Raw genomic sequence first — 21422 nt, 5'->3', positions numbered from 1 at the left:
AAGATGCCTCCTGGACAGTTTTTCCCCATCAAATAGTGCTCATGACCTTGCACTTTACTTCCCAGTGGCAAGACGAAACGCGGAGAGAAACACTCCTCTGCCCTCAGGAATCCTGCATCCACTGTCGCCTGGAGACAAAGAGGTGAGATGAACAAGGTACCAATCTCTGAGAACAACCCCAGGGCACCAGGTGAGCTGAAACCAGGACGGTGGGAGAGCAGCGGCAGGTTTTGAGGGTGAAAATCGGGACGAAGCTCTCCCTCTCAGCCCTATCTCCGTGTGGGTAAGGAGAGCACAGTGCGCACAGCCCGAGCGGGCGCATCGCCTCCATCCATCCCCGGCAGCGCCGGTGGGGGGAAGGCGCGGGGCTTAGCACCGCATGGAAGGGAATCGCGCTTTGCACCCGCGGGAGGGGAATTCGCATTTTGCACCCGCATTGAAGGGAATCGCGCTTTGCACCCGCGGGAGGGGAATCGCACTTTGCATCCGTATTAAAGGGAATCGCGCTTTGCCCCCGCGTTGAAAGGAATCGCGCTTTGCCCCGCGTGGAAGGCAGCCTCGGGAGGGCCGCTCGGAGCCCCCTCGCTCCCTGCTCGCACCCGGTGCCCCCCCGGGGTAGCCGCCAGCGCCGACCCTGCCGTGTGACAGCCGGGGGGGGACGCTGCTGCCCCGGCTGCGGCGGCTGCAGCCGCGCGTTTCTCCGCCTGCCCGTGACACAATAACACGGGAAGCGGGGCGGAGAGGGGGGATCCGAGCCTGTCCAGGGGAACAGGGACCTGTCCCGCTCAGGTGAGCGGCGCTGGAGGAGAGGCAGGCGCCGTGCCCCGGTGCCGATCGCGGCGATGGAGGAGGGCATGAGCAGCATGCAGCAGAAAGCGGCGGAGCTGGAGCACATGGCCGAGGTCCTGCTCACCGGCGAGCAGCTCCGGTAAGCGCTGCATCCCCCCCCACACGCTTTGCCGGGGAAGGTGAGGTTTGGAGGAGGGCGAGGGTCTGTCCTCTCGGGCTTTCCTTGCATGGGAGCACCTGCCCGGCTCCCCGGGCTCCGGCTCCGCTTTCCGCAGCGAGGAGGAGGGGAGGCGGCAGCGAGGAGGGCCCCGGTGTTCTGCCCCGGGCACCTCTCCTCCCACCCGTGGGACGGGAGCGTTCCGGGAAAAGGCTGCGGCTTCGCTTGGAAGACGAGATGCACCTTTAAAAAGCCTCAGAGACACTCTAAGCGATGAAGGGCTTGAGCGCTCCGGCGAGAAATAGGAGGAGCGCAGAGTCCCGCTGCGGCAGCCCGGACAGAGCACAGCAGAGCTCACCCTGTCCCGGGGCTGTTCCCTGCTCCCGCGGCTGTTCCCTGCTCCCAGGGCTCACCCTGTCTCGGGGCTGTTCCCTGCTCCCTGGTCTCCCCCTGCTCCCAGGGCTCCCCCTGCTCCCGGGGCCGTTCCCTGCTCCCAAGGCTTCCCCAGCTCCCGGGGCCGTTCCCTGCTCCCAAGGCTCCCCCTGCTCCCGGGACTGTTCCCTGCTGCCAGGGCTCCCCCTGCCCCCGGGCTGCCTTTGGCATCAGCCGGTACCCCTGCAGGGGATCCCAGCCCCGGTGCCAGCAGGAACTCGCCGTGCCGTGGGGCTGGAGCTGTGTGCGGCGCAGAAACTGCTAACAAAAAATGCCTGACTCAGTTCGTTTTCAATTTCTGTGACGTATCTAGTGTGCCCAGACACTATAGAGGAGAAAAAGGAATTTTCATCTTGTTGCCGGAACATATTGTGATTCAGGAAGAAAAATACTATTAGTATTGTATGTTACATGTGTGATTAGAAAGAGACTGTAGAACTATTCACCCACCAGTTTTTGCTTGCATTTTCTTTGAACTTTTTGCTCAAATGCCAGACAGACACTGCAGAATGATAGTGATGTTTCTGTGTTGGAGAGATGCTGTCATTGCATCGTACTGACACGTTGTTACCGGTCACATCGATGTGGTAAGGACCATTGGCATCATAGAGTCACTAGGTTGGAAAAGACCTCTTAGATCATCGAGTCCAGCCATTCCTATCTGCCACTAAACCATGTCCCTGAGCACCTCATCTACCCATATTTTAAATACCTCCAGGGATGAGACCAAACCTCTTCCCTGGGCAGTCTGTTCCAGTACCCAATGACCATTTCTGTGAAAAACTTTTTCCTGATATTCAGTCTGAACCTCCCCTGGTGCAGCTTGAGGCCATTCCCCCTTGTCCTGTCCCCTGTCACTTGGGAGAAAAGGCCAGCACCCACCTCCCTTTCAGATAGTTGTAGAGAGCAATAATTGACATTCACACCTTGTGATGCACACCAGTGATATCCGTGTGTGGGGACTAAGCATTGTTTTCATGGACTGGCTCCAGTACACACAAGTGTCTGCTCCAAGCTTGAGATTCCTCTTCAAAGTAACCTGAAGTGAAACCTAGGGTGACAAGGGTGCACCATCACACAGACTCTGAGTGGTGGACTTAGTGCAGAGTTGTTCATCCCAGTGTCTGATAAAGATCCTGATCTTCCTAATTTATCTCACTGGAAGTTGAACATTCAAGGCTAATAGAACATTTCTGTTAAGATCACATTAATCTTTCTGTATACCTCATAGATGAACGTAAAAGCAAAAGCTTTGCAATCTTTCCTCAGAGAAAAGACTGAGGAAACTTCAACAAATCTAGCTCCTCAGGTCAGGTTGTTAGTCTCATAACTGAGGATGACATTTGTCATCTTGTTTATTACGGTAATGAAACATGGTGCCAGTTTTGGCCAGGATGATCTATAGATAGAAAATATTCTCCATCCTGTGAAGTTACCTCTGGGTATTCCTTTGTGACTCTGCAGGAAGTGACCTGGATCTCTTTGGACTGTGGCTTCATGAACAACTTGACCTGCATAGTGTCTAGCTACTGCTGAATAGGGAGATCCATTCTCCCCATGACCCTGTTCCTACTCTGCACTCCGGCTGTGTAGTCCCACCTGCTCCTTCCTGCCTGTTTGTGTACTTCTTAAACCTTCCTGGGAGTAGATCCAACGTGGCAATCTGGTGGATAGGATAGTTTTGTGGGCTGCTGGGTGCCAGAACTCAAAGAAGATCAACGGTACGAATGTGGAGTTGGGAGCAGGAAGAGGAGGTAGTGGAGGAAAAGTGAGATCTCCTGTTTTGCCAGCAGTAGGCTGTTGGGTCAGCCTACTGCTGCAGCCTTGTGAAACTGCACCCAAAATTTCCTCTTTACCCCCATTTTTTTTAATTAGCTTTGTTCTGTTTCTCTGTTGGGATACTCTGTGCAAAGGGTTAGTTTTTTTTCAGGTTTCCAGACAATAAAAGCTGCAAAATGTGTGGTAGAAAACTGGCTGGTAGACAATTTTTAGCCAACCCTGCATTTAAAGTTTCCCTTTTCCTGTCCAAGATAAGAGTATAATTGTTAAGGCTAAATGAAAATGTGGAGGGTTTTCAGGATCAAAGACAGGCTATCTCAGCAGCCTTTGGGGCAGGCAAACAGATGATAGAGAACCAGCACACACATGCACTCAAGGAAACATACTGTACTCTATTCTTAGTGATGCTTACAAATGCGAGATAAGCAGAGGGGTGATGCAGCCAGACAGGTGATTGTGTGTATTTGGGTGAAAGTGCACATGAGCATGTGTTGCATACTGCAAGATGAACACATAATTTAGGAGTACAAGTGTAAAATGAAACTCTGAGCATGGTGTTGCTTATACAAAACTGGTGTGGGTATTTAAAGCACTCTTACACTAGACCAAACAGCATGTGTGTCTGAACTCAAATACTCATGAGAGCTGCTTGATTTAAATTCCTTACAAAGATCCTACTAGCCATCTTACCCCAGCCTTATGTGTTGCCTTGTAGCCCGCATTCCTGTGGTCTGTTTGTGGCACATCTGTCCCTTTCTGGCAGGGACTTCATGCAGTGGGGGCAGAAGTCACCTAAGCAGCACCTTGGCAAGACTGGCTTTGCACACTGGCAGTGCCAGTGGTGGGGATGGAAGCCCTTCTTCTCCCCAGGCAAATGCATGTTGGCCTGGTGAGGAAGAGGAGGAGGCTGAAGAGTGTTTTCTTTCTTGTTACGATCCTTTGAATGCTTGTGATCTGTGTTTCTCCCTTGTGCAGTCAGGAGCCTCTGCCCCAGTGTGCGTTCTGTCATCTGGCACCCAGGAAGCTGCCTGCTGCCATGTGCCAGCTCTGGGCTTTGTAGGAGACGAGGCCACGATGGAAATCGTGGTCCATGGTTGGGGTGATTTATGGAAAAAGAAACAGGTTCCTGAGCCATATTTTAGCTAACATAGTAAATTCTTACATCCAGTAGCGTCCTTTACCTCGGTACCCTGCATCTGGCTGATTGAATACCCAACTCTTACTTTCAATTGATAGACACATATTTTTTAAAGTGAGTATTTCTGAAGTTTCGCTCTTGACAAGCCTTTAAATTATCAGGCTGACAGCCATGAAACAAAGCTGAGGATATCAGCAGTGTGGCACTTGAGGACAGACCCTTCGGCAGCGTGTCGCTGCTGTGCAGGAGACGAGGAAGAGCAAGGCAAGAGCTGGGATGGGCACAGTCCAGCTGTTGCTCTCCAGGCACTGATGGCCCTGCAAGGACAAAGTGCCAGGGCTCTGGATGCCTGACAGATCCAAGCACCTGAGACCCCAGCTATTCCCTCCTGTTCTGCTGCAGCGTCAGAGACCCTTTAGTCGCTCAGTGGTGAGCTCTTTCTTTTGAGGATGGCTGCAACAGAACTGACCTTAAAAGACTCCATAAGTTACAAATGATGAGTATGGACCTGTCTCCTGAAGAAAATGCGAGCTGTGCCCAAGAGGACTGCAGGGCCTTCAGCTTCCTTGTGATCAGGAGAGCCCTTTGAAGCCTTCACCCCGCTACATTCCTGTCTGCAAACCTCTGCCTGGGCGCAGCCCTGGAGAAGTGATTATCCCTGCACTTCTTTGGTCTTGCTGGGTGTGCCCGAGGGAAGGTGTCACAGCCTTGGAGCTTTGGGTGGTTATCGTTGGAAGCACAGTAATGGGAACGTATAGTGACATTACTGAAGTCAATAGGAATTTTACTGGAAGCAGAGCAATTCCAAGCTTGTTTTCCTCCTGATTGAAGGCAACAGCTTGTGCCCATTTCAGCACTGTTCGGCAGAAGGATTAAAGTATCTGCCTGGGTTTGGGCATTAACTTAGAGCTGATCTTGCCTCTGGCAACTAAAAGCAGTTTCATGTTTTGATATACAGACTGGCTGCCTGTCTTACAATTCAGAAGTGCCTAAAATCTTCTTTGTCTGCTAATTGTTTCTAGATGCCAGATTGCCACCAAAATCTGGTATATCTTCCAAGAGTCCCTCATTTCTTGCAGAAAATGTGCCTAGTCATTCAGGATGTCTTCAGGCTTCAGTTGACCAAACAGCAATATTAAAAGAGCACTTTTTTTCCTTAAAATTGGAAGTTGCCATTGTATATACATTGCAATTCTCTGTAGTAGGTTATAACTTGAATGACATTTAATGTCTCTGCAGACTTTTGGATACCACTTTATCATCAGCCTTTACAAGAGGTGACACCTTTCCTGATTCGTACTTCTGTTAAGTGTTTGAGTAAATAATTGGGAAACTTGTCAGATCAGCTATTATTAGTTCTTATAATTCAGCATTTTCTTTCTTTCTGCTTGGGGAAATATGAAGCATTGTTCTTAGAGACTTTTCTTTCCTTTGGAAGAGACAAAATGCAAGGTATGGTTCCTTCCAATATGTTTGCCTTTTTATCAGAATTCATAGAGAATTTTCATCTTGCAAAAGAGCTTTTACATGGTGAACAGTTATACATCTTGAAGCTGCAAGACAAGTCAAAGCCAATTTTCACTACTCTTCCAAAGGTCTTGCTTCATCAAGAATATCACTTTAAGAATACTTAATGTATTGGAGTGCATAACTTTCAGTCAGTAATTTCTGAGGGATGATAGAACCTACAGATCTGTAAATTTTTTTCTTATTCCGAGTAATAAATAATCAACGTTTTTCACAGGGGTAGGGTTCAAAAATTCATTAGCAGTCTAAGGTGCAAAGAATCCAGGGCACATAAAAATAACAGTTTGTAGAGAAATGTAATCAAGAGAGAATTCACATTAATGTATTGCTATAATATAGAAATATATTAACTGTATAGCTACATAATTTATTAAATGCTATCACTGTGTTTGGAAGTATATTAACACACTGGTGATGGACTACTACAACTGTGTAAACTTATACACTAAAAGGAGTGTAATGATTTAACACATAGAATTGTCTAGAGGTGACTTCCTATCAAGTCAGATCCTGACCAATCTTCAGATAGTAAACAAACATATATGCCATTTTTAGAAACAGAATTCATTAAGATGAGATTTTGTGATCTGCCTAAGCCAATTCAATACTGTACTTCCACCTAATGGGGTGATGTGTTTTCCTATGCCCTGCACCTTGTTCTTGTAGCCTCCTTAGTTGTCTACCAGTGGCTGTGTTTCCCTTAGCCAAGAGCTACTAATAGGGCTCAGAATTAACCCTGGAAAAAGCATTTTTCAGTTGTCTGACAAGTAGACAAGAAGGCACTTCTCTACTGACTCCTTCAGGGCAGATAGGACACAGGAGATTATATCATCAGATCACTGTGGAACTGAGTGCTCCAGAGCTCTCTGGCCAAATAATTTAACTTTTATTAATTTGTTTCCCAAGATTAAGCAACCAAAAAATTGTCAATCTTCTCAGTGAAGTTTCACTGGAATGATACACTGAAAGAAAGCGTTTCATAGTGAAGATTGGTAAAGCTGAAAAATGAAGTGCTCTTCCATCAAGAAGTTTCCCACTAACTCTGCCCTATCACAACACTTTCAGTTATAGATTTTAGTTAATATAAATTATTTTAATTTTATAAAAAGCCTGTGTCTCTCTCTTTATATATTAATTTTTTTCTGGAATCTTTAATACCTGATACACCTTCTCATGTGTTTCAATTTTTGTGCCCGTTTGCACTAATTTTAATGATGTCAAGTCCCATACGTATACATAAGCATGCGTGCATGCATAGATACATATGTATATATGCACATATATGTATACGATGTATATGTTTATGATTCCTGGGCCAGGAATCCCAATTTCTCCTGCCCGTCAGTGAAATTTGTGGCTGTTCAACATTTCTAGAAATCAAGATGTGACTCTTGTGTTTGCTTAGTTATTTCCTTTAAGCTATGCTTTTCAATAATTTAGTCCTTCCCGTCAACAGCTTTTGTCAAGCACAACTCAGAGATCAAGTAGTTAACAACGCATGTGCAAACAGTGATCGCTCTTTTGCTAAGTACACAAGAAGGCGGATGTTGTACAAGTGGTTTCTGCTGTATATTTTATGTATTCCATTCCAGATGGAGTCAATCATTAACTTTTGTCTCAGGTTAGCAGAGATCAGCAGGCAAGCAAAGGATCCTGGACGTGTGTAGCATGTGAAAGAATTTTTAACTTTTTTTTTATATTAGAGGAGCTGCCCATGAGCAGGTGGAGGAGACTGTTTTGATGTTGATGCTTGTGCATGGAAGGCAGAATTGATGTGCCAAAAGCAATCTAGCTTTGCATTTACTACACAGTCAGGGCTGTTGTGGGGGCAGTGGCCTTAGGCTGGCACCATGACAGAGAATTCCTTCTATCACTTGTTCTTATTATTTACTATTTGTGTCGCAACAGCGCCTTGGAATTTGAGCTGTTTATTGAGTCCCGGCCAAGGTAGGCACTGTATGCTCTGAAATAAAATAAAGTCCTTGCAACACAAATCTTGGCTGTAATTGATACTGGCTTCTTGCAGCAGTAGTGGGTTCTGGCAAGCAAAGAAGGGTTTATGTGAAGCCACCAAACTCAGAGAACCAAAGTGGGACTCTGTTGAGATTGGGATTTCTGGTTTGGAAGCCAAAAGTGGCATTCCAAAAGCACAGAGAAAAATACCTCTGAAGTGTGGAAGTGGCAGAGGTGATAACTCTGTGTGCTGAGATGGGTGGGAAGCGCTGGATACTGTGTTCAGGAAAGGATCTGCACTTTTCTTCCTCCAAAGTCACACCCATAGAGTGAAGGAGCAGACTGAAGCCAGGAGGAGTGTCAGCCAGCTTTCTCTGTTGGGTAAATGGACAAGGACTAGGAAGGAATCTCTGCATCTCATTTTAATTGAAGTATTTCTTATATTTGTAGACTCTAGTACTTTTTGAAATGTAAAACTTAAGAATTTCAGTGATGTAAAACTAAGAAAGTGATGGATATTGTCACAGCAGCAAACATTAGCCTCTCCACAGTCCAGCTACGTTCATGATATAGACTTCTTCATCCCATTACTGAGTGTCCAGGCACCGAGTGCTGGCTTGAGTGGTAGCTCTTGGCTTAGGTCTGCTTGCAGAAACATATATTCCATCCTGAGACTGTGGGCCCATCTACCTTTCTTGCCATTTATTCTTCTTTCTATTTTCGCAACCCTTGTGTTGTAGTTGTGTTAACTCTTTTGCCTCTTTCTTCCTAGCTGGACAGGATTGTGTGAGCCCTTTTGCTAGATGAAAGATACTTTCATTAACGTGTTTGAGGCCAGGGATGAATATAGTCGTGTCCTCAAAGTAAACTTTTGTGGTAAGACATTGAAGTGATGAAGAATTGGCAAAGTTGATGAAAGGCTGGATAAAAAGCAAAAGTTAAGCAGGTCTGGTTCAGGTACCCGGTCTCTGAAGAAAAACTGCATTGAGGCTTTAAAGATTAATAAGACAGAAACTACAAAGTTTCAGGTCTCTGCAGAATACTGGTGTTAGTTGAGTGAAGGATGCACTTCATGTTAGTCATGGGTTGTTGGGATTTTGTTCCTTAAGCAAGAGGAGGACATATAAACCGTCTATTTTAAACAATTTCAATGTATAAACTACTAGAATTAAATATAGCTTAAACCTGTTTGAACACAGGCTCACAAGTTACACTGATTCAGTTAGTTATATTGATTCAACTAAGACTACTGGTGTGTTAATAGACTGGAGAGACAGATTTACAAAAGGCAGGTTGCCTTCACTACCTAGTAGAAGGAAAGCTGAGAAGTGATATTTAACGGATTTCATAAGTGTCAACAACAGTCCTAACTTTTGATTTTTTAAATATTTTTCAAAGTATTGGGGGATTTGGGGTTTCCCTTTAGTCCTACGTTTTCCTGTGGCCTTAAGGAGAAATGAATGTATTGTGAATATGCTTTAGTTCCTTGCAGCAGAAAAAAAACACCTGATGTCAGAGCTAAGGAAAAATAAAATATTTAAACCTAGACTTCCATGAGAAGGCTATATAGCAGCAATGGAAGTAAAATAGTGTGCAATCTCGCTCTTTTATTTTTTAAAAACTCTGAAGCATTGAGTTGCATGGAAGTATGGAGAAAGGGAAAAGATAACCCACAGACTGTGTCACAGGCTCACCAAGGCTCTAGAGAAACCTGTGAAGCTGAAATAGCCTCCCTGGGCAGTGCTCATCAGCAGGTCTGCTTCTGCCGCATTTATTTCTCTGTTCCTCAGCTGGGTTCTTCATCACGATATGGCTGTGCAGGGATGCAGCTATGCCTGTAGCTCGAGAAGTGGAGAGGAGCTAGTAGTATAGATAGCTAAAACTTTGAGCTAGTACTGCCACTGAAAGCAGTTGTCCTCTCTTTTCTGTATCTACTCTCACATAGGTGTTTTTGCCTCCTGGTTTCCTTTTCTGTGCTTCCCTTTCTTTGGACTGCCTTAAGCGTCTCTGGACCATCACAGTACAGTGACCTGCACTGGGGAAGTGATCAGCAGGGATTTTGGATGGCTGATAGTTCAGCTGGGTCAATTTTACAAACAGATTTACTGCATGACTACATAACAGCTTCCTCTGAAGAAGTACCAGGGGAGAAATGGGTGCTGGCTCTGAACTATGGTTTAAGGCTCTGGTTTTGTGATCCAGTGGCTCTAACTGCAGGCTGCTACTTTCCTGCTCTTACTGCTTCCCTTGCACTTTGCACTGGTGTTCATCTTGGGTCAGAAGTTCAGGTAACTAAAGCAGCTGAAGCCAAATAAGAAAAAAGTAACTTTCTAAACAAGCTTAGCATGAGGTCAGACCAGTGCCAGTGCTGTGGTGAGGGAGCCGGCAGAAATGTATGGTCGAGGATGGAGAGAGGGAATGGTGGCAGGAGCCTCTGCTGGGTTTGCTTCACCGCTCCCTTGGTGCTTTATTTGGCTAAATTCAGTGTGGGTCAAACATTTGCTGGGTTCCCATTTAAAAACTTCAGTAGAAGCCAGACTATAAAAAATCACGCTGAGTTTAAATGCACAGTTCAGATGTTACCACATAGGAAAAGAAATGATGCTTGCAGTTTGCCTGGCTTATTTATCTCTTAAAGTTTTGACTTCTACTTCTGTACTCTTTTGAAATTAGTATTATGTAATTTCTGTGACCAGCAGATCACAGTGCTATCAGTGTGACAGCACTGCTTCAGAATGCAACCCCTTGCCTTAATTAGCACTCTTATAGTTTTACAGTCTTTGTATAATAGTTTCCTTCTTAATAGTGTCGCAGTCCAGTAAATGCATTCAGATCTCAAAGGTGCATGTACAAATAATTAAAAAATACGCCTGATTTGGCTTGTTAATTCAGAGCAAATATAGAAGCTGTAATTCAGGGCTGTAATTCTCCATTTCCTTGCAATTGTCTGGGTCATTTCGTGGGCTACCACAGCTATGTCACAGGTGCATGAGAGTTTCCTGTTTTTTTGTGGAGGAGATTGTAGGTCATGCTGTGGGTTTTATAGTAGCATTGAGCTGATGTGTTGAGCTGTTGCTGCAGGAAAGGGCAGCCCGACTTCCCTACTGGGGCTCCTGGTGCACCTGCATTAGTGCATGCCTGACCCACTGGGGAGCAGTCTGGGGAGACTTACCAATAACAGTGTAAGGGATAAGATCAGCTGCACTGGGGTGAGGGGGTGAGGAGCTCCACAGATCCCCCCTTTTACTGGGGAACCTGTGAGGTTGGCTTCTCATGCAGTCAAACCCTGATGTTAAAGCACGGATGCGTCAGTCCGGGAGCCTCTTCTCACCCCTTTCATCCATTCTTACTCTGCCCAACCTCTGTTTAGATGTCAGGTTTTAGGTAGAGATCATAGCATTGCTGTGCAGAATTGAGGGAACTATATCCAGACGGCTCTGTGGCTGTTTGGCTGAAGGTGCCTCTTGTGCATTAAGGCAGCAAGCCTAAAGATGCTTGCTTGAAGGTTTAAAACTGTGGCAAAACTGGAAGTAAATGCCTGATAAGAGCAAAAGCCAAGACCACCTGTGGAATGGTGATAGCAAAGGTAGGAGCTTGAAAGTGAAGATAAGCACAGTAATAACTGTTTGGTGTGACAGAAGAGGAGCAGGCAGTGGAAGGAATCAGGACACATTATTGAGAGCAACAGCTCTTTCCAAGGACATTCCAGCTAGATAAGAGCCAGACAAGACGATGTTTGTCAAAGACAGTGCATAGAAGAAGCTTTGATGTGTAAGATAGTAGGAATGGAGAACTTGGAACAGAGTTTGAACTTTCTGGAGGAGAGGTATAGCTATCCTGGAGTTGCATTGCACGAGGAATCTGCAGGCACTGAAGTTGTTCTGCTGATAAGCAACACTAACAGTGTCGTATTTATCCTTACGGGCCTTATGTAATCTGCCTGGTTTGGGAAGATTCTCCCACCCCCCGTAACACAGCTGCCATCTAGAACAGTGGCCTTCAACTTGGAATTGTGCAGGTTTATGTGGGTTTGTTTCACTGCTTCTCACACCAAGGGCCATTGCCAAAATGAATATATTGCTGTAATGTTTCCTTTAGTGTTCAGCTGAACCATTGTACCAAGGGCTCTGTGTTTGATTCTGTGTTTGCACCACTTTCCTGCATATTGGGTCAAATGAGCCTATTGGCAGGAGTTCAAAAAGTGTTCGTATCATATGTTGTATCTGTTGTTCTTCACATTAGTGCTTGTGTCTTCAAAGTGCTGGGGCTCCACAAAGCAAGCCTGTGTATTCCCTTGTGTTTTCACAGGCTACTTTCATTTCTGATTTAAGGCATAATTACGACATAGTTCATAAACCCAATTATTTTTAATTTCATTCCAATGAGTATTGCACAATATTTGCAGGAAGCTGAAGTTGTAAGTGCTTGTCTGGTGAATCAGGAGTTCAGCACTTAACACTTATCCTTTTTTTTTTTTTTCAAAGGGAATCTGATGACACATGGCCAACACATCACTCAAAGCTAGGACTCAAAATAATGGAAATGGCTTCTGAGAAGATATTGGTTAAGGATTATTTGTACTGTTGATTGTCAGTGGTGGAACAGTTTCCTTTTTGCAGAAAAGATCCTTCGCACATCCTTTTCTGCAGTAGAATATAACTGTATAGCTTAGAAATCAGGGTGATATCATAGAAAGCTGTTAATTGTTTCCTGATGCTCAGGATGTAATTAATTTATACTTTCCTCTAGCTGAAATTAATTTAGACTTAGATGTAGAAAGAGTAACTCCTAGCCTTAACTGCTGTTTTGCTGCTTGGTCAGTGCAAATGGAGATAGTGATGTGAAGAAGTTCAAAATAGCATTATCATGTGCAACTCCCCAAAGAGATTGTACAAATAACATTTTGAGAATTATTTGGGTCTAGAAGCTTAAAGACTTGTTGTGGGCAATTAAATTATTTTCCAAACTAATAGCATATGGACAAACTCAGATCTTTCAAGTCTTCTGGGAGATGGTAGAAATAGATGAGATTAAATTAATACATCTCTGTGATGAGAAAATTGGCTTCCTAATAGGAGCCATTGGTGTCATACTACTGCTTGTCTAATTAGACAAAGCAATGAAAGCAGGCTCCTAAAAGCATGCTGAATAAAAGAAATAAAACAAGGTTTATTAAATGCTTATTATTGCAACCTTGATTTATGCAAAATTATGCAGTTACCTAAAATAGACAGCAAAAACGTGTCTTAGTAGAAGAAATGCAGTGACACACTGGAGTAAGCCCCAAGCTTTCAGGTTAGGGGTGGGCTGGAGCACATGATGTACCAGGAGATGCTGAGGGCTGGGTCTGTTCAGCCTTGAGAAGGCTCAGAGGGATCTTAGTGCTGGCTGCAGCTACTTAAAATAGAAAGCGTAGGGAAGCAGCATAAGAGGCAGTGGGCAAAATTTACAAGGTAATTTCTAATTAGATATTTGGAAACGATTATTCAGTGTTAGGGCAAATAAAAAAAAATGAAATAGGGGCCCAGAGAAGCTCAGATATTAAAACCTTGCCTGGACATGCCCCTGAGCAACTTGTACTACATGCTTTCAGTGTAGGTTGGAGCAGATGAAATCCAGAGATCCCTTCCAGCCTGAATTACTCTATATTTCATGAAGGCATGGTATGATGTCTTTTTAAACTGTGGTGGCTGATCATATCAGCATTTTGTTACTGGCTGGTAACCAGAGATTATTATCTACTCTATTGCACTGGTGGGAGGGCTTGTGAGAATATTTCCTAACCTATTTCAGTGCAAAATCAGCTAGGTTAGTTTGTACAATGGATGACGTGGTTGACAATATCACTCTTTTCACATTATCCAGTTTTCCAAGGAAATTCAAGGATGAGAAATTTATCCATTTTCAAATGAGTGCCCAAGAACTTTTGAAGTATCTGTTTTCAACTGAGAATTTTACAAAGTTGTGAAGGTAAGAACCCTATTCCCCTGACCACGCTATCTTAAGTCAGGCCAGGATTTTACCTCAGATCATGTAAAATTCATGAGATGCCAATATCATAACTCTTCCCGCCACGAAGAGAGCTTTTCAAGATGTCTGTGAGATTATCTATAGATCTGTTTCTCAAGAACTTGGGGGACAGAAACCAAAGTGTGCATACTTAGGACATAATGGTTTGATGTCGGTCTTTGAATGATGAGAGTAGAGAAAACTAACGTTAGAGACAGTGTACAGAGTGATACATGCTGTAAGACCCGTAGTTCAAGTTAGTGCCAGAAATCCTGCTGGCTATGTTGTGTGGCATTACAAGAGGAACAGTAATCTCAGGGCAAGCCACCTGCTCTTCTGTTCTTACTGTCTGCATGAGAACACAACAAATGGGTTGAGTGCTCTCAGGTCCTCTTACACTGCACAAAGGGCCCAGTTTGGGAGTTTATTTGTGCGCATAAATTCCTGATTTTCCATAGTCCCACAGGTCCAACTTTGCATGAGGAAAGTGAATTTTCAGTCCCATGTTGACTGAAAAATGTATTAGAACTGTTGACACTTTCTTTTCTTGGAGGTGCATGTCTCATCTGAAAATCCATTTGAAAGGTAATGAGATATGTTCCCTTGCGTTTACAGATGTGATCAAAGACATAATTAAATCAGGCATGTGCCCAACCACTACCCAACCTTTTTTAAAATAATATTTCTTTCAGTATGCACAAAGCAATGAGATTCGGTGCTTTCTCTGCTGTTGTGTTTTATCACAATGCTGCAAGGCTTAGATCCTTTAAAAATATTTCATAATGAGGGAAAATCCAATCATTTTAGGTTTCTATAAAGTGGTGCTTTTCCAAAGTGCTATACTTTTGGCCTACTGTACTGAATCAAACAGTGGTACTGGAAAGATAATTGCTTGCATTCACTTTGTTTGGCTCTGGAGAGGCTAGAGCTGCTCCAAACTCGCAGATTAGGAACTGCATATGACTTTATTTTGGTTAAATCTGTAAATCAACACCAGCTGAAACAGTGTATCCTACATAATTTCACAAGAAATATGTTTGTACTCTGTGTTGATTTCTTTTCTGATGAATATGAAACATCTGAGTTTATTTGAAGCCAGTAACAAGGGTACTCTTGGGAAACACATTACTGGGGCAAAGGAGGAAGAAAAAAGGATTGCGTAAACTAGGAGAAGCACAGTGAAAACAGAAGGGGGAATTTGTTTAAACATATAGTGGCTAAGGAAAAAATCCAGTGGACTGGAAATTGTGACACTTTGCTTGCAGACTGAAGACTGTCACAGTACATCTTTTCATGTAGATTATCAGTATTCTGCCTCAGAAAATGATGGACCTATGGAAAAAGGGACAGAAAGGTGTTAGTCACTTGATCAATGGTTTTGTGTCTTCAGTGGCCACAAACCTTTTGCATTTCAGCAGTTCCTATATGCACTGCCTGCTCACACATGGGCTGAAATCTTGTACAGTTCAGCATTCAGAAAGATCTTTGTAGTTATGTTCAAATTAAGACCTAAATGTCATTGTTTCCATTGTGCTTTGATAGCCTGGGAGAGTAATGGACTAAACCTTGCTAAAGAGCATGCCTCCACGTGTCCAGGTAGCTACAGCGAGAAGCGTCCATGGTCCATCTCCCTAACCATGGTTCTTGACAGCACCTGAGGAGCAACCATACCCAAGCTCCTACAGATCCTGCCTTTCTTCAGGACAGGTGATGTCAAGGCTTATCTTGAGTAAATAAATTGGATTTAGGATTAACGCACAGTGTTGGACCATTCACACTCCTGGCAAGTGAATGTCTGAGCCTGTGTAAGGACACGGTGCAGGCTCTAACCTCTCACCTCCTCTTGTCCTCTTGCCCATCTGAAGCCTATCCCTAACTGTCTGTGCAGCATGTGTTTTGAATTACAAGTTCAGGCCTGACCCAGGGTTTGGAGTATGCTGTAAATGTAACTGTATTGTTGTAATCTAAGTCTACCAGCGTTCAACTGAGGCTGATATCATATATAAAGCTGATGCTATTGCTTGGTAAACTGTTCACTGAGTTATCTGCATGTGCGGAGAGAGAATTTTGCCTGGAGTGAGAAATGGCAAACGCATGGCCCAGCAATGGGAGGAAGCTGTTTGGTAGAGCAACAGAACTTTTATGGGCTCCTTGTTGGCAAATTTATGTTTTTAAAGGAAAATTTCCATTTAATCTCAAGAGCAGAGGAAGAACGTTTCTGTAATATTTATCTTTTCAAAGCTTTTGTACACTTAACAAGGGCTAATCAAACAAGACAAGATCCTTGATAGCATCCTGACAGAAGAAACTATTCATAAAGCATGGTTATGCAGCAGATGTGTATCTGTTCATATCATAGATCAGATGTAGAAAAATGCTGAGCTTGTCAAAAGAAACCATCCTCGGGCTAGACTTTCGCAAAAGTGAAATCTTTTAAATTGAATTAATCTTTAACTTGGCTTTTTATTAATATACTTTCTTTAATGATAAAGTTCTTCATTGACCTGTGAGAATTTAAGCAATGAGTAACTTCGTGGCATTGAGTAATCCCCTTAAATTCATATACCATAATTCTTCATGTTACGTGTTTGTATGACCTAGGCAAAGAAAGATTTAAAGCAGATAGTGAGGTTCTTTATAATTAAAACATTTTTGTGAGAGAGCAATCCTTTCTGTGTTTAAAAAATGAACACACTAGTGTTGTATTGCAGAATTGTTGGGTAAAATAATGGTTACCATTTGGCACATATGCTTGTGGAAAGTGTATTTTCAGTCCTGTGTTGAGGGAAAAACGTATTAGAATTGTTAACAGTTTCTTCCCTTTGAGGAGCTCTCCCAAAATTGAGCCCTACAGTAAAGCTGCGGAGGGGAGTGTAGTGATAGGATGAAGGGTAAAGGTTTTAAGCTGGGGAGATTTACAGTAGATATTAGGAAGAAATTTTTTACTGTGAGTGTGATGAAGCACTGGCACAGGTTGCCCAGAGAAGTTGTGGAAGCTCCATCCCTGGAGGTGTTCAAGGTCAGGTTGGCTGAGGCTTTGAGCTACCTGATCCAGTGGGAGGTGTCCCTGCCCGCAGCAGAGGCTTGGAAGTGACTGATCTTTAAGGTCTCTAACCCAAACCATTCTATGATTCTATGCATTTGGAATTCATTCAGTGTAGTTTGGGGCAATCAACAGCTTTCCAAGACATTTTGCATTTTTTCTCTGTAGAAGGTGATTAATTTCTTCTTTTGCATTTGGCACTTGCAGCAAAACGTTATTGGATGTTACAGGTGTCTCTTTAAGAAAAACACACAGAGATGAGCAGAATGCTAATTAGAATAATACAGATTCGTTGCCTCCCGCTGGCTGTGGAGGTCATACTGGCTTGTATTTTACACTAAAAGAAATGTTTTTCTTTAGCAAACGTGAACTGAAAAAGGCTGTAACATGAGTATGTTTAGACTTCTATCCTATTTTGATGTATTTACTTTAATAATTGCATATACATTTTTAAATTAATTTTTTTTAAAAAAATCATAGCATCATAGAATCATAGAATAGTTTGGGTTGGAAGGGACCTTAAACATCATCTAGTTCCAACCCCCCTGCCATGGGCAGGGACACGTCCCACTGGATCAGGCTGTGGGACATGTGCCACTATATAAAATTAGACAACTTCCAGGTTTAAAAAGACCAGTATAGCTGTGACTATACAGTAAGGTTCTGTTTGGTAGCTTCATAAGATCTCAGGTGAGGGGCTGGTGGTTCCTGCAAACCTGGTGATTTGAGTCCCAGCAGGATGAGAGGGTGTTGCACGTGGAGGCAGGAGATCCAACTGAATACAGACATGTAGAGACTTCACCGAAGGTAGACTGCAGAGCTGAGCCGTGGAGCTGGCAGAGGGATCCTCTGCCTGTTTAGCTCCTCCTTGGTTCTGTGCTTTGATTTAGCAAAGAAGCAGACCACACCCTTGTCCCCTGTGCATGCTTCTAGCCAACTGATGGAGTTTCCTCACAGCAGATCCCCAGCTGTTTTTGGCACAGTTGTGTCACCAAGGTTGTAGGATTTCCCTCAGACATTGGAGGAAAAAATGCCACTAGACTGGTGTTGACTGCATGGTAAAATGCGTATCCTTCCAAGCCGCATAAGGGCTATTGTACAGTTGCACAGTAAAAATGAAGAACCAATAACACCCTGTTGCAAAAGCAAGGAAGAATGCTAACAAATACGTACATCTCTCACCATACTTACAGCTCCTGTGCTTTGGCAAGCACGTGAAGAATGTCTGTGTGTCTGCATACCCACTTCTAATAAAAGCCTTAAACAGCAGATGTCTTAGTATGGACAGTACTTGAACTTTTCGGTTTTGCAGCTGACAAGAAACAGGACTTTAGGAAGGCTGTGACACCTGGTATAGTGCATTCAAAGGCCAGCCTCTGATATTCTTCTTCTTTATAGTATTCCCAAGATTGTTCATAGATATCAATGTAAATCGTGTAATTATAACATGGGACTAGAAGGTCTTCTGCAGAATATTATAACACAAAATCCGTTGGCATATTTATTACAGTTTCCTAAGAGTTATTTAAATTCTTGCCTCTACTAACAATTAGAACTTTTTACTCAAAAACATTAGCCTATTTTTTACCTTAGGATCCCTCAGCATCACTTAAATAGCTTTTCTTGCACTCTATATTTAACTCAACTGAAAGATTATAGACAGCAATTCTGTTCCTGTCACTTTTGTTTAGATAAGGCTAGTGTCCCAAGCCCGTATCTTTTTCTCTGTGATCAGGAGCCTGGCTCATCATTTCTCATACCAGCATAGAGCTGCTTCATTGCTTCTCTTTGAACCTATTGCTCTTGAATGAAAATGTCATGAACAACACACAATATTTAGGTCGTGTCCTGTAGTGTCATGTACAATAACATCAACAACTGCATTTCTCATCATTCCTGAAAATACCTCAGGACAACCCATGATTGTCTTTGGGTTTTGTAATGTTGATAGCCAGCAGTCAGTGAAAGTTTAGCTACTACGTATTCAGCTGTTTCTTACTATCTGTTGCTTTCAACCTGTAAGTTCGCAGTTTTCAGGAGAGCATTTTATTGTTAGGGCACAACTTTGCATTTAGAGTCTTACCTGTTCCTCCATTTCTATTTCTTTACTGTGAAGGTCATCCATAAACAATTTAATCATCTCTAGGTGATCCAGTCAAATGGATCATTATTTTCAGTGTTTAAAAATTTGCATCAGTTCCAGTTTTATTCTGTAGGTTATTGATCAACCACTGGATTTCAATAGACTTCTGGAAGACAGTGGAAAGTCATGTCTTCTGTCAGTGTAACGTCCTGCATATTGCAGTATAGACACCTGTAGGTAGAAGGTAAAAAAAAAAGCATGAATCAGTGCCAAAATATGGTTAGATTGTTGTTTTATTTAAAGAAATTCAATACAGAGTGCCTTTTCTATTCAGTATTTATTCACATATTGCTTTCACAGTTTCCTTAAAATAAAGCCTGGCAATGCAATTATACTAAACATGAAAAAAGGAAGCTATTGATTTAGAATGAGAAGAGATAAACAAGGTGTGATGGTTTTGATACAACATACTGTATATTGAAAGAGTAATGCATTTATACTAGTTTAAAGATGAAACTACGTATTTGTTGGAAGTGAGTAAGAAGTCTTGAATCACAGCGGCAATTTAAAATTGGATTTATTAATAATAGTAGGTAGCACTGTTTTATTACTCAGTTTATTACCTGTCAGGTACTGGGTTTTTGTGCTTAATGACACTCGTGATTACACAGCACAGTAATCGGTTAACAGTTTTGTGTAGAGATAGCAAACAAGTGCTAAAAGCAATTGAGATATTACTGCAGTGTGATGTATTATTAATGATGAAGGCAGAATTTTTTTCCATCTTTGAGCAGAGTTGCTAAGGATCACTGGAAGGAGTGCAAAGAATATGAGGTGCACAAAATATTGAGGACAAGATCTCTTGCAGATCTGCAGTGCTCAGGCTGAGAGCAGCAATGCTGGAAAGGACTTTGAGATCAGGGGTTACCCAACACCATAAAACTCAGCAAAATTGTTTGTCGCTCATTGACAGAGTGGGAGAAATATCACAACTGCACTTGAGATAAGGCACTTGGCTAATTTCAATTCTTCTGTGGATTTCTTGCACTATCTGTGGCAGATGACAACACCTTTCACTACTTCCAGCGCAAACCTGTTCAGTACTGTAGTGCTTTCAAGGTGTTACAGATCTGCTCTTCCTCAGATGTGCTGGGAGATGGGTGGGTAGAAAGACCTCCTCATTTCTCAGGAAGGCTGCTACTTGCTGCATTTTGTCCAAGAGCGTAGCAGGGTCATATTCTGCTTTTCCCTGTGGATAAGTGTGAAAAGATATCTAGCGCTTGAGAGATCTCAGCCTGTGGCTTTTTTTTGGCTCCTGTACTCCCTTGGTGTGCATTGCACATCCAAGAGAGTGGTTGTCACACAGCAGAGCTTTCTGGCACCCACAACCCTTTGTGTCTTTGCTGTAGCCCCTCTTCTGGACTCCAGTGATGCAGACCAGCATCCCGTTCCCTAGTTACCGGTCTGTCTCTCCAGGTTTCTGAATGACAATGCTAGCAGGAGTAGCTGTAGCAGTAGGGCTTGGGCTGTTTGACCAGTATTTGCCCAGTTTAGCCCATTTAGCATTTCAAAGGAACATTCACTTTTCCCAGCCTTATTACTGAGATAACAAATTTGCATTCCATGACATAAATTGTATTGATTTTCACTGATCTGCCATTAGACCTATGCTACTCCTTTCTCAGTTTTCTATCTGTAAAATACTGTCTTTATTGACGATGATTTTCAGCATAAGTCCGTGGGAGTTGATGGGCTTTACACTACTGTGTTAATCCAGTCAAGGGATGTCTACAACAACAGTTGCCTATGGTTCCTTGTCTGCACTTCAGAATTTTGTTAGTTTACAGCTGAACTCCTCAGGTTAGATTTTGGAAGACATTGACAAGAAAATTAATCCCTAAAGGACTCATTTATTTCATAAGCCTAAGAATATCCTTGCAATAGAGACAGAGAAAAATAATATGAATGAAACATAGTTGATGGACATAAGCAAAGACGGCTTCTTCTTCAGTTAAAAGTACGTTGGTTCTTTTGGGGGTCCACACAGTAGTATCACATGGACCTTGACCTGCATGTATCCATCTTATGTGTGCATCCCAGCTCATATGTACGTGTGTGAGAAGCACAATTATATTTGACTTCCTTGTAAAGAAGGAGAACTGTGAGTTCTTGAGTTCTGACAGCTTTAGCCCAGAAAGCAAGCAGCCAGAGTGACAGGCAGACTTCCACTTTCCTTGTGACTAGGGGCAGGTGAAGTAATGACTTGACTGCATTTTGGTTTTGTCTTTGTAAATCCCAGTTCTATGCTTTCCAGCGAGACAGAAGCTCTCAAGGTTCAAGTGTGCAGACAGCTGGAAGTATTATTCATGTTTGTATGCATTTTGATTAAAAGTGAAATGAAAATGAAATGGCTTGGCAGGCAGTGAGATCAGCCACTTCACAGCTTCCTACGGACACGAGGAGAAAGTGTCGTCAAATCGGTATCCTTGCAAGTTGCTAAGTTCTCCTGCTT

General features: G+C 43.1%; 1 protein-coding gene across 1 annotated transcript in view; it reads left to right on the top strand.

Moving 5' to 3' along the window:
* Positions 1–477: 477 nt before the first annotated feature.
* The window catches only part of DEPTOR (DEP domain containing MTOR interacting protein), a 72706-nt gene continuing 51761 nt past the window's right edge, over positions 478–21422 (top strand). The window contains exon 1 of the mRNA XM_009568766.2: positions 478–928. Within this exon, the coding sequence (XP_009567061.1) occupies positions 843–928 (86 nt within the window). The 5' untranslated portion in view covers positions 478–842. The remainder of the gene's footprint in view (positions 929–21422) is intronic.

This window comes from Cuculus canorus, chromosome 2 (genome assembly GCF_017976375.1).
Source record: "Cuculus canorus isolate bCucCan1 chromosome 2, bCucCan1.pri, whole genome shotgun sequence".
In the NCBI taxonomy this organism is placed as follows: domain Eukaryota; kingdom Metazoa; phylum Chordata; class Aves; order Cuculiformes; family Cuculidae; genus Cuculus; species Cuculus canorus.
The sequence above is the reverse complement of the archived record's forward strand: the minus strand, read 5'-3'. Positions and strand labels throughout refer to the sequence as shown.